The sequence below is a fragment of the Macaca fascicularis genome, chromosome 10, assembly GCF_037993035.2.
Source record: "Macaca fascicularis isolate 582-1 chromosome 10, T2T-MFA8v1.1".
Classification (NCBI taxonomy): Eukaryota; Metazoa; Chordata; class Mammalia; order Primates; family Cercopithecidae; genus Macaca; species Macaca fascicularis.
The window spans coordinates 25940176-25952709 of record NC_088384.1 but is presented as its reverse complement, the minus strand read 5'-3'; the positions used below and the strand labels follow the sequence as shown (position 1 = coordinate 25952709).

The 12534-nt window shown below is 49.1% G+C and overlaps 1 protein-coding gene across 5 annotated transcripts in view; it reads left to right on the top strand.

Moving 5' to 3' along the window:
• Positions 1 to 12534, top strand: part of MYO18B (myosin XVIIIB) — a 300194-nt gene that overhangs the window by 12532 nt on the left and 275128 nt on the right. For 3 of the 5 annotated variants that reach the window (XM_065522339.1, XM_065522340.1, XM_065522338.1), the window contains exons 2-3: positions 6172 to 6570; positions 8423 to 8581. The exons of 1 other annotated variant lie outside the window; for it this stretch is intronic. In XM_065522339.1, the coding sequence (XP_065378411.1) occupies positions 6517 to 6570; positions 8423 to 8581 (213 nt within the window). In that variant the 5' untranslated portion in view covers positions 6172 to 6516. The remainder of the gene's footprint in view (positions 1 to 6171; positions 6571 to 8422; positions 8582 to 12534) is intronic. One more of the 5 variants, XM_074004130.1, reaches the window with a different exon arrangement.

Here is a 12534-nt window from a genome sequence, read left to right as displayed (position 1 = left end):
GGTGCCCACCCTGGGTTAATCAGCGATTTGTTCACGTGAAAGCTGCTTGTTTTGGCTGGGCGTGGTGGTTCACGCCTGTAATCGCAGCACTTTGGGAGGCCAAGGCGGGTAGATCACGAGGTCAGGAGATAGAGACCATCCTGGGTAACACGGTGAAACCCCGTCTCTACTAAAAATACAAAAAATTAGCCGGGCGTGGTGGCGGGCGCCTGTGGTCCCAGCTACTCCGGAGGCCGAGGCAGGAGAATTGCTTGAACTCGGGAGGCGGAGCTTGCAGTGAGCTGAGATGGGGCCACTGCACTCCAGCCTGGGCGACGAGCACTGCATTCCAGCCTAGGAGACTCCGTCTCAAAAAAAAAAACCAAACAAACAAAAAAACTGCTTGTTTAAAACGAGTCTGGTGCCTCCCTCCCCTCTCTCTCTTGCTGCCTCTCTCATCATGTAATGCCAACTCCCCTTCCCGTTCTGCTGTGATTGGAAGCTCCCTGAGGCTTCAGTGGATGCAGGTGCTTGTGCAGTGCTTCTTGTACAGCCTGCAGAACTGTGAGCCAATTGAAGTTTTTTCTTTTTCTTTTTTTTTTTTTTTTTTGAAACGAGTCTCACTCTGTTGCCCAGGCTGGAGTGCAGTGGAGTGATCTCGGCTTACTGCAAGCTCCGCCTCCCGGGTTCACACCATTCTCCTGCCTCAGCCTCCTGAGTAGCTGGGACTACAGGCGCCTGCCACCACGCCCGGCTTATTTTTTGCATTTTTAGTAGAGACGGGGTTTCACCGTGTTAACTAGGATGGTCTCGATCTCCTGACCTCGTGATTTGCCCGCCTTGGCCTCCCAAAGTGCTGGGATTACAGGCGTGAGCCCCCCGCGCCCAGTTGAACTTTTTCCTTTATAACTTACCCAGCCTTAGATATTCCTTTATAGCAACACGAAACAGACTAATGCAAAGGCCCACACTGTGGGAGACTTTTTCTTAAGAGAAAGACTTGGCTGTCGGCACCTGGACATGTCTCTGTGGCCTCCCATTGGGCATGTGACCTCATTAGAGCCGAAACATTCCTTCTCGGATCTTTGGATCCTGAGATTTCCTTCTTACAGGGCTGTGTAGGCATGCTGAGGTCTCAGCTAGTGATTTGCTGATAGACGTGGAATGGCCGGCTCCCAGAATAAAAGCCCTGATTTGTATCATTTGCCAATGTTTGTGGCGTAAACACTCCCATCGCTGCCGTTAAGTTATGAATTGGGCTTTGCTGAATGCAGAGTCAGAAAGAGATGTTCACCGTGGACTCTCAGAAGATGATGAGTGGTGACTTCAGCACAGCAGCGGGGCCCAGCCAGCTCTTGGGCTCACCAGCTTCCAGGATGTGAAGCTGCCTAAGCAGCCTTCATCTCGTCATCTCAAAAATGTACCACTTCTCTGTATTGGGAACATTCCATGTCCTCCTTCTATCTATTTGAAACAATCTATTATTGTTGGCTGGGGGTAGTGGCTCACGCCTGTAATCCCCGCACTTTGGGAGGCCGAGGCAGGTGGATCACTTGAGACCAGGAGTTCAAGACCAGCCTGGTCAACAAGGCAAAACCCCATCTCTACTGAAAATACAAAAATTAGCCGGCCATGGTGGCATGTGCCTGTAATCCCAGCTACTCGGGAGGCTGAGACAGGAGAATCACTTGAACCCAGGAGGCGGAGGTTGCAGTGAGCCGAGATCGCGCCACTGCACTCCAGCCTGGGCAACAGAACAGGACTCTGTCTTAAAGAAAAAAAAGAAACTATATAATATTATGTTAACTGTGGTCATCATATAGTGCTATAGAACACTAGAACTTACAAAAGCTTAACATGCACCTCTTATATGGCATACCATTATACTCTAGGTATCAGGCAGGGAATGAAAATGAATGTCCATTCAAGACTTTTGCATAAAAATTAATAGCTGTTTTACTTATAATAGCCACCGCTTTTTAGTCAAGTCACTGAAGGGCAGCTACTTCCAGGCTTACAAGACCTTAAAGAAGTCCTGGTCAGGCCAGGTGCAGTGGCTCACGCCTGTAATCCCAGCACTTTGGGAGGCCGAGGGGCAGATCACAAGGTCGAGGGTTCGAAACTAGCCTGGCCAACATGGCAAAAGCCCGTCTCTGCAAAAAATTAGCCGGGTGTGGTAGCACGTGCCTGTAGTCCCAGCTACTCAGGAAGCTGAGGCAGGAGAATTGGTTGAACTCAGGAGGCGGAGGTTGCAGTGAGCCAAGACTGCACCATTGCACTCCAGCCTGGGCAACAGAGCAAGACTCCATTTCAAAAACAAAAACAAAAACTGCTGGTCAGCAGTTGCTCTGACAGCTGGGATGGGGGGTGGGTGTCTCTCAGGTGGGGTCAGTGAAGCACCTTGCTCAGAAGGCTGGGCCAACCAGGGCTAGAAGTGAGAAAAGCCAAAGGCGGAAGAGACACATTTTCCACTAAAGACCACTTCTACTAAGATCTTGGCGTATTTCCTCCCACTTGATTTTCTACTGGAAGCCTTTTGTTGTTCATTTTGGACAGCTTTGGTGTGTGCAACATTGTACTCAATCTTACTCACTTTACAAGCTGAGACAAGCACCTTCCAATGTTTCTGCAAATGTTTCCCAAACGACTCTCCTACACTGCAGGGGTGGGGACGTGGAAAAGGATATAGTCACTTTGGAAAATAGTTGGAAAGTTTCTTTGTTGTTTTTTGTTTGCTCGTTTGTTTGTTTTTGAGACCAAGTCTCACTCCATTGCCCAGGCTGGAGTGCAGTGGCACCATCTTGGCTCACTGAAACCTCCGCCTCCTGGATTCAAGCAATTCTCCTACATCAGGATCCCGAGTAGCTGGGATTACAGGTTCCCGCCACCACGCCCAGCTAATATTTGTATTTTTAGTAGAGACAGGATTTCACCATGTTGGCCAGGCTGGTCTCGAACTCCTGACCTCAGGGGATCCACCTGCCTCGGCCTCCCAAAGGGTTGGGATTATACATGTGAGCCACCTTTCTGGCAGGAAAGTTGCTTTAAAAAAATATTAAACATAAAGTTATCGTACTACCCAGCAATTTCACTCAGAGGAAGCTACATGGCTTTGTAGCAACATTATTCTTAGTGCCCATAAAGTGGAAACAGTCTAACTGCTCATCACCTGTGACATGGATTAAGAAGAAGAAGAAAAAAAAAGCAAAAACTGGTCTAACCATGCAACAGGAATGCAACTGAGCAACAGAAAGTAATGAGGGGCTGACACACAGGAACATGGATGAATGTCAAAAACATTATGCAAAGTGAAAGGGGTCAGAGGTAAATGACCAAGTACTTTACAATTCCATTACAGCGAATGTCCAAAAAAGGCAAGTTTATAGAGACAGAGAGTAGATTTGTGGTTGCCTGGGGCTGAGGGAGGGAACAACTGGTGACAGTAAATGGGCATGAAGAGAAGAGTTTTTTTGGGGGTGATGAGAATTTCTTTTCTTTCTTTCTTTTCTTTTTTTTTTTTTTTTTGAGATGGAGTCTCGCTCTGTTGCCCAGGCTGGAGTGCAGTGGCACGATCTGGGCTCATTACAAGCTCCACCTCCGGGGTTCACACCACTCTCCTGCCTCAGCCTCCCGAGTAGCTGGGACTACAGGCACCCGCCACCACGCCCAGCTAATTTTTGTATTTTCAGTAGAGACAGGGTTTCACCTTATTAGCCAGGATGGTCTTGATCTCCTGACCTCGTGATCCACCTGCCTTGACCTCCCAAAGTGATGGGATTTCAGGCGTGAGCCACTGTGCCCGGCAGGAGTGATGAGAATTTCTAAAGTTAGATTGTGGTGACAATTGCCAGCTCTGTAAATTTATTAGAAATCATCAAGTTGAAACTTACAAGGGATGAATCTTATGACATACAAATTATACCCCAATATAGCTGTTTAAAAACAAATACCTGGCCAGGCGCAGTGGTTCAAGCCTGTAATCCCAGCACTCTGGGAGGCCAAGGTGGGCGGATCATGAGGTCAGGAGATTGAGACCATCCTGGCTAACACGGTGAAACCCTATCTCTACTAAAAAGTACAAAAAACTAGCCGGGCGAGGTGGCGGGCGCCTGTAGTCCCAGCTACTCAGGAGGCTGAGGCAGGAGAATGGCGTAAACCCGGGAGGCGGAGCTTGCAGTGAGCTGAGATCTGGCCACTGCACTCCAGCCTGGGCGACAGAGCGAGACTCCGTCTCAAAAAACAAAACAAAACAAAAAAACCCCCAAATACCCAAAGATTATAAATCATTCTACTATAAAGACATATGCACACGTATGTTGATTGTAGCACTGTTCACAATAGCAAAGACTTGGAACGAACCCATATGCCTATCAATGATAGACTAGATAAACAAAATGTGGCACAGGTACACCATGGAATACTATGCAGCCATAAAAGAGAATGAGTTCATGTCCTTTGCAGGGACGTGGATGAAGCTGGAAACTGTCATTCTCAGCAAACTAACACAGGAACAGAAAACCAAACACCACATGTTCTCACGCATAAGTAGGAGCTGAACAATGAGAACACATGGACACACGGAGGGGAACATCAGACACTGCAGCCTGTGGAGGGGTGGGGGACTAGGGGAGGGACAGCATTAGGAGAAATACCTAATGTCGATAATGGGTTGATGGATACAGCAAACCACCATGGCACGTGTATACCTATGGAACAAACCTGCATGTTCTGCACATGTACCCCAGAATTTAAAGTATAATAAAAACAAAGAAAGAAAAGTTATAACTTTGGCTGGGAAGTAACAGGTGTAAATAAACAAGGAAATACATTAATGATATGGAAATAGGGCAAGTAAAAACAATGCTTGCTAAACACTCTGTTCGATGGATTCATACTGTTACTGCAAATTGGATGTACTCTATTTGACATTCTCTAGTTATTGGACATCGTGTCTGCTCTTTCAATGCTACAGTCAGCATGATGATGAAATGTTCTGGTTTAGGATTACTTCCTCAAACTTGTTTCCCAGAAAAGGGCTTTCTAGGTCAAAAGTTATGAAAATTTTCTAAGGCTCTCAATATGATGACAAATTATTTCTTCAAGCGTGGGACAGATTGAGAGCTACGGTTTCCTGCCCTCACCTCATCTCCCAACTATGTTACCAAGAACTCCCTCCACAAAGAAAACCCCATGATTCACGGTGTTAGAAGTAAGAATAGTGGTTTCCCGGCCAGGTGCGGTGGCTCACGCCTGTAATCCCAGCACTTTGGGAGGCAGATCACGAGGTCAGGAGTTCGAGATCAGTCTGGCCAACATGATGAAAACCTGTCTCTACCAAAAATACAAAATATTAGCTGGGTGTGGTGGCATACACCTGTAATCCCAGCTAATTTGGTGGCTGAGGCAGAAGAATTGCTTGAACCGGGGAGGCGGAGGTTGCAGCGAACCGAGATTATGCCACTGCATTCCAGGGCAACAGAGCAAGGCTCCATCTCAAAAACAAAACAAAACAAAACAAAACAAAACAAAACAAAAAACAAGAATAGTGGTTTCCCTTGAGGAAATAATGACCAGAAGGGAGCATGAGGGAAGTCCTAGGTCTCTGTTCACTTTTTGAACTGAGATGTGATTTACATACAGTAAAACGTCCAATCTTAATTGTATAGCTGGGTGAAGTTTTGCGTATGATACACTTGTGCGATCATCGCTCAGATCAAGATACAAGGCACTTCCTGAGCCCCAGAAAGTTCCCTCGTGCTTCTTTTCAACCAAAATCTCCTCTGACCTCCTTTACCATAGATTAGATTTGCCTGTTCTTGAACTTCTTATAAATAAAATTATAACTTTAAAATCTTGATCAGGGTGCTAGTTATATTGGTGTGTTCTTTCTGTAAGAGCCACTGAGTTATACCTTATGATCATATATTTTTTTTATTGTATGTTATATCTCAATATATAACCCTATACCCTAACCCTGAAATAGGAAGAATATTTCAGGGCGCTGTTCACTCTGTGGCCTGCATTGTCCTGCCTGCCCATCCTCTGCGCAGGGGTAGCTGACAGTGCCTATACCTGACTGTGCCCATTCCCCCATGGGGTCTTGGTTTATGGCGTTGGTGGGGTGGGAGTAGGGCTGTGCCCATGAGCTAACCTGTCTCTCCCTTCTCTCCCCACTGTGTCCCTGTGTGTCAGTTCTGTTTCTATCCATCTCATGTGCTGCGTGTGTCTGTAGCGCCTCATTCCATACTGTCTGGCAGGAAGCTCCATCTCATCTCATCATCTCACGGCCCTGGCACTGCCTCAGCATGGCCATCTCATCACGCCTCGCCCTGTGGGAACAGAAGGAAAGTGACACTCATGGCTGGGGCTGCAGCCATCCGCAGGGACTGACTCGACCCTCGGGAGACAAGTCCAACCTTTCCCACCTTGAGTGGGGAGTCTGATGTCCAGCCCTCCTTGTAGCATGTGCAATCCCACCTTCAACCTTCTCCCAGCCAGCTCTGCTAGCCTTGGCCTTTCCAACCCAGCTGGACACTGATGGCCACACCCTTGACTCCCCCTAGGGCTGCCTGGTCATTTCCAGTTCCTCAGGTGGTGGTGGGGAAATGGGGGGTAGACCAGCTGTCCCAGCTGAATCCTCATGGCAGCTCTGATGAGCACTGGAGTTTGGGTGGGAGGAAGGGCACATGGGGGGCAGAGGCAGGGCTGTCAGCTGCCAGGTTTATACCATAGGGGTGGGTTTCTGTGGTCCCTGCCTTCGGGCACCACAGAGAACTGGAAACGGGCTCTCCTTATTCCCCTTTCGTACTTTTCATGATATGCTACGAAGGGCTGCCTCTTTCTAAGATGCGTGTTACCTCCCGCACCCTCACTCCACCGTGTGCATGTGATCTGATGAATTGCAGGTGGGAGGGTGAGAAGCTTCTTTCTGGCTGCCTCCTGCCTGCCCCTGCCTCTCCCAGCCTGATCCAAAATGGCGTTGGAAGCTGCAGAGTGAGTCTTAAGACACCTGCTGAGTGTGCCTTAAGACTGTCTCTTGGCCAGGTGCGGTGGCTCACGCCTGTAATCCAGCACTTTGGGAGGCCAAGGCGGGCAGATCATGAGGTCAGGAGTTCGAGACCAGTCCGGCCAACATAGTGAAACCATGTCTCTACTAAAAATACAAAAAAATAACCAGGTGTGGTGGTGTGTGTCTGTAGTCCCAGCTACTCGGGAGGCTGAGGCAGGAGAATCACATGAACCCAGGAGACAGAGGTTGCAGTGAGCTGAGATCGCGCTATTGCACTCCAGCCCGGGCGACAGTGCAAGACTCCGTCTCAAAAAAAAAAAAAGACTGTCTCTCACTTATGAAGTGTCTTCAGTCCCAGATCAGAGAGGAAAGAAGGGAAATGATGTTGATGTGGGCCCTGCAGTGCTACCCTTGCTTCTCTGTCCCTGGGCAGAGGTCTGCATCCACCAGCTTTATCCCATGGCCTTGTCTCCCGGCCTTTCCTATCTCCTTTGAATTCCTCCCTTATCAGTTGGGCTGCAGACAGCAAGTCTTTACCACACATGCACAGAGGTTCTTGATAAGGAGGCTATTTTAAACCAGTATGGAACTCTTCCATATAAAGTACTGGTGACTTTTTTTTTCTTCTCATGGGCTGTCACTGATGCAGGCTAAAGACACACTTCAGTCGCCCACAGCTGGTCCCATGCCTCAGCCTCCAAGTCGCTATGGCCAACAGAGGGGTCTCAGCTGCACCACAAGTCCAGCCAGTGCTGGCCTAGGCCATATTTCTGGGGGGGATGGTAAAATATCAGGGTCCAACCTGCCTGTTCTAGGACCCAGTGTTAGAGAGCCCCTGGCTGGCCGAGTCCTGGTTTAAGGACCATCAGGAAGCCACAGCACTGTGTCAGTTGAGTGGGTTGGAGCCAGAGTCAGATCATTATATACATCATGGCTATAAGCGCTTCCCTATCTTACCATGCTCCTGGCACACAGTAAGTGATTAATTGGTTCATCTGTTATGTTAACTATAAGCTGAGGGGGACCAGGAGAGTGCAGATGATTCCCTGCGATCCACCCCTTTCTGGAAACCGGGAAACCTCCTTTCAGAGCAGGTCCTCCTGGAAATGGGCATGTCCCATGGCAAGGAAGGGAACCAGCAGCCTAGACCATGCAAGTGACTGTTCGTATCACAAGGAGATGGGATCCAGGCAGAAATCACATTGACCCGCATAATTCCGGGCTGCCCCTGCGTTCCATTTTCATGCACTGTCTCAGGGACCCCCCTGAGTCCTGCTGGGCCTCACCTGCTTGGCTGTGGCTTCTCATACATGGGCTTGGTCAAGTATGTCCTCCTCTGCCCCCTCCCAGACTCCATCGCAAACTTCTTGAAGGGCAGCTTGCTCCTGCTGGTTGACTCACTGAGCTCTCTCCTTCCTTGCTTCTGCAAAACAGATTCGGGAAGAGGACAAGAGCCCTCCACCGTCCTCGCCCCCTCCCCTTTTCTCTGTCATCCCAGGGGGCTTCATTAAGCAACTGGTCCGGGAGACTGAAAAAGAGGCCAAGGAAGCGAGACAGAGGAAACAGTTAGCTCTCGCCTCTCTGGAACGAGAGGTAAGTGGTTCCTAAGAAGCGGGACCAGATGCATTTCCATTCCCATCATTCTGTCCTGTGAGCTTCCTCTGAGTCATTTGTCATCCTGCCTTTGCTCCTGCTATCCTGGCTTTGAGGAATGTCGTTTATTCAACTTGATCTATTGAGCTCTTGTGTACCCTTCAAAACCCAGCTCAAATAGCACATCTCTGGAAAGTTCTTCCATTGTCTTCCTTCTCTGAATCCTGCTGCACTTTCTATGCCTGTCTTAATTGTGGTTGGTTGGCATAGTACTTATTTGATTATATGACTTATTTGACTAGGAATTCCTTAAGCACGGAGTCTTGCTCTGTCGCCCAGGCTGGAGTGCAGTGGCATGATGTCCGCTCACTGCAAGCTCCTCCCCCTGGGTTCACGCCATTCTCCTGCCTCAGCCTCCTGAGTAGCTGGGACTACAGGCACCCGCCACCACGCCCGGCTAATTTTTTTTGTATTTTTAGTAGAGACGGGGTTTCACCGTGTTAGCCAGGATGGTCTCGATCTCCTGACCTCGTGATCTGCCCGCCTCGGCCTCCCAAAGTGCTGGGATTACAGGCGTGAGCCACCGTGCCCAGCCTACTTGACCACTATTTTTATAGAAAAGGAAACCTAGATACTGGCTAAGGTGTATAGTTGGTTCACTTTTAAGCAGAAAGCTACTGAGTTGGTACTAACTGTAGTTGCATTGATTGTTAAAATATTGAATCCTTCATACCAGGTGGTAAATGATTGTAACCCTTGGGCCCCCAAGTGCCCTCCAGCTGCCATGTTTACCCAGGTCCCTCTCCTGAGTCCCTTGGAATGGCTACAATCCAGTAATTACAGGGTTAATGCTTGGCACAGGTAGGAACCTCAGTACCTTCCTCCAGCTGGTGTCCCTCCTGATTGGTTGATGTCCACTAAAAATCCTTAGTTATTCTGAATAGCGCTGCTGGATTGAAGCAATAGTTGAATACAATGTGGCCCCTACGCTTTAAGGATTTGTAAACTTGTCCCTGGTGGTGGCCAGTGCTATTTCTCTCCTGTCTTCTTTAGCCTTGGAACCTGGGCAGGATGACAAGGCAGACCATGAGAGAGGCAGGCTTGGAGTGCAATGCATCTTGGGAGTATCCCTGTGTTAGGCAGAAAGGGCATCTCTGTATGTCTCTTCAGTGCCCCCTTTGGACAAGATGAATGCTGCAATGCCTGGGCCGAGAGGTCTGGTGGCCTCAGGGCCTGGTGTTGGCTTGAGCCCAGTGACCCATCCTGGCTCTTCCTTCCCCTCCCCTTCAGCTTCGGTTTGCCCGGCTAGTCCCACATGTGCCTGCACCTGTCCGATGAATGACTTCGATGCATTAGAGAGGTCCTCCAGCAGCTGAACAGCAGCAGCTGCTGAAATACCTCAGCCAAGTCTTTCTTGGGGAGGTTGACCGGGAGGACAGGCTCTGTTCCCAATCTTTCCTGACCTGAGGCATAAGTGGGGGCCAAAGCTGACCCCAGCAGGCTGTTGTTAGGTTAGGATGAAATGTTACTGTGTGCCGTTTATCACCAGACAATGCTTCTGTACTGCTCATGGGCTCATTTGATACCCCGTGCAGCAATGCAGGTGGATGGGATTCTACCCATTGATCACAGGTGGAGACTGAGTTCAAAAGAGGTCAAGTGATATTCCCAAGGTCATAAGACCAGATAGAGGCAGAGCAAGGAGGGGAGCCTGTGTGTTCACTTCTCTCACAATATGCCTGGAAAAGGACCAGTCTGGTGAGTGAGGTGGCCGGGGTGGTGCCACAGAGACCTGTGGGGAAAGGGTTCCATGAGATTGACACCAGCAGTGCTGGTGTCACTGTGAGCAAGTACAGAGGCAGAGCTAAGCCATGGATGGGGACAAACTGTCACTGCTGTGCCTGGATGGAGATTCAGAGCCAAGATGCAGGATGGCTCTGAGCCTCAGCCCACAGCAGGTGGCTGGACCATGGGCCAAGATATTCCTGGGGCTGGAGCAAGGGAGCCTCAGGACATGTTTCCACACGGCAGCAAGCTCTGGTTGGTTCCTGCCAATTTAACTTTCTTGTCCCAGTCAGTAAATAACTCTGTACTCTCCTGCCTTGTCCCAGCACAACTGTTTCATTTGATCCTCATCTAATCCTTGCAAGAAGCCATTAGAATCCATCCCATTTTGCAGGAATGGAGAACAAGGTTTGGGGAGGTGACCCGGTTCTCCTAAGGCTACCCAGCCGGTGAGGAAGAGGGAGAGGCTGGAATAACACCGGAGTGGAAAGTAGCCTGTATTGAATGTCAAGGAGACCTAGATTCCAGCTCTGGCCTTGCCACTTTTTGTGGTCCTGGCTAAACCCTTCCCCTTTATTGGCCTCAGTTTACTCATCTATAAAAATGTGCTTTAGTTTCTTATTGGCCCCAGCGATTCTAGAGGTGCTGTTTCCTCTATATGCTAAGAAGGGTGGCAGGGTGGGGCGACCAAAGACTTGAATGACTTTGAAGATCCAAAGGAAGAGAATTCATGGGCATATGAGGGTGGGGTGGGAGGAGGCTGGCACTAGTTATCTTGTTTGACCCACCCCACGTTACTGTCTCCTCTGTGGTGGTTGGTTAAAAATAAGGCACTGACTCACTTTTCAATATAGTGTAGACAGTGGTGAGATTTGCGAAGTGCAGTCAATCCCCCTTCCAAGGCTATGTCCTGCCTTCCCCCAGAAGGTCAGGAGGAGCTTCTCGGCCATGGGCCCCAGAGCCGTGATGCTGAGCTCCAGCTGTACCTCGTAATCACCCGGGGAGTCACAACCCAGACAGACTAAATCAGAGTCTCTGGGAATAAGGCCAAGGCATTAAGGCTTTTTAAAGCGCCCCAGGAGATTCCAGAGAGCCCTAGAGAGACAAGAAAGGGCGTCTAATATGCAGCAGTTAAAGGCACTGGCTTTGGAGTCAGAGAGAACTGGTTTTACATTGCGTCTTTGTAGCTGGGTCTCCTTACATCTTTGCATCTGCTTCTGTGCTTGTAGAATGGGGAGAAGTTCAGAATCTACTCCAGTTGTTCCTTAGGAGGATTAAATAGGAGATTGCATGATGGTGATATAGGGCTCATTGCAAGGAAGATATAAATGATAGATATTATTATCATCATTATTACAAAGATGAAAACAGAGACTTTGCTGTGGCATCGGCCACCTAAAACAGGAGAGAGACACAGATAAAAGTCAGAATGGAATGCAGAAGGTGGCCTTGCTGTGACTGGTTTACTAGCATAGTGCTCTGGGACTTTGTGCAAGCTTGGAACAATTTCTGATTGAGGTCTTCAGGCAAGATTTGTAGAGAGGAGATACAGGAGATATTTGAGCTGGGTATAGAAGATGAGTAGACCATGGACAAGTGAAGAGGGGAAAGGGCACTCTGGGCAGCAAGCTCAGCATAGGCAACAGCCTGGAGGCAGGGGAGAGTCAGGTGGGAAAAGGTGACCAGTACAGTTCATGCATGGGAATGAGTAGGGACAATAAATATAGTCAGATTGGAGGCTGGGCTTCCTTCTTGAGGAATTTGAAAGACCAATGGTGGTGCCAAATGATTTTCCTGTAGGCAGCTACGCAAATCTTTTGATCTGGTTTAAAATGGCTGGCAGCAAATTGAAGGGACAGCCGTTCACGGGCTGTGGCAATGGCCCCGGTGAGGGATAGCAGACATGGGTTTGGAAAAAGAGAGACAGATGTGAAGCTTGGCAGGGTGGAATCAACATGCCCCTAGGACTGGTTTGAATGCAAGAGGAGGGGGAGAATCCCGGATTGCCAGGCATGGGTGTCTGTGAGGCTGTGCTAGCATTGTCCAGGATGGAAGAACCCAGGCTAGGGTTGGTGGTGAAGCCAGACATCAGGGTGGAACTTGCTTATGAGGTTGAGGTCTTTTTCTGCAGGGATGCAGGCACAGCTGGACCTGTGAGCTCTTCAGGC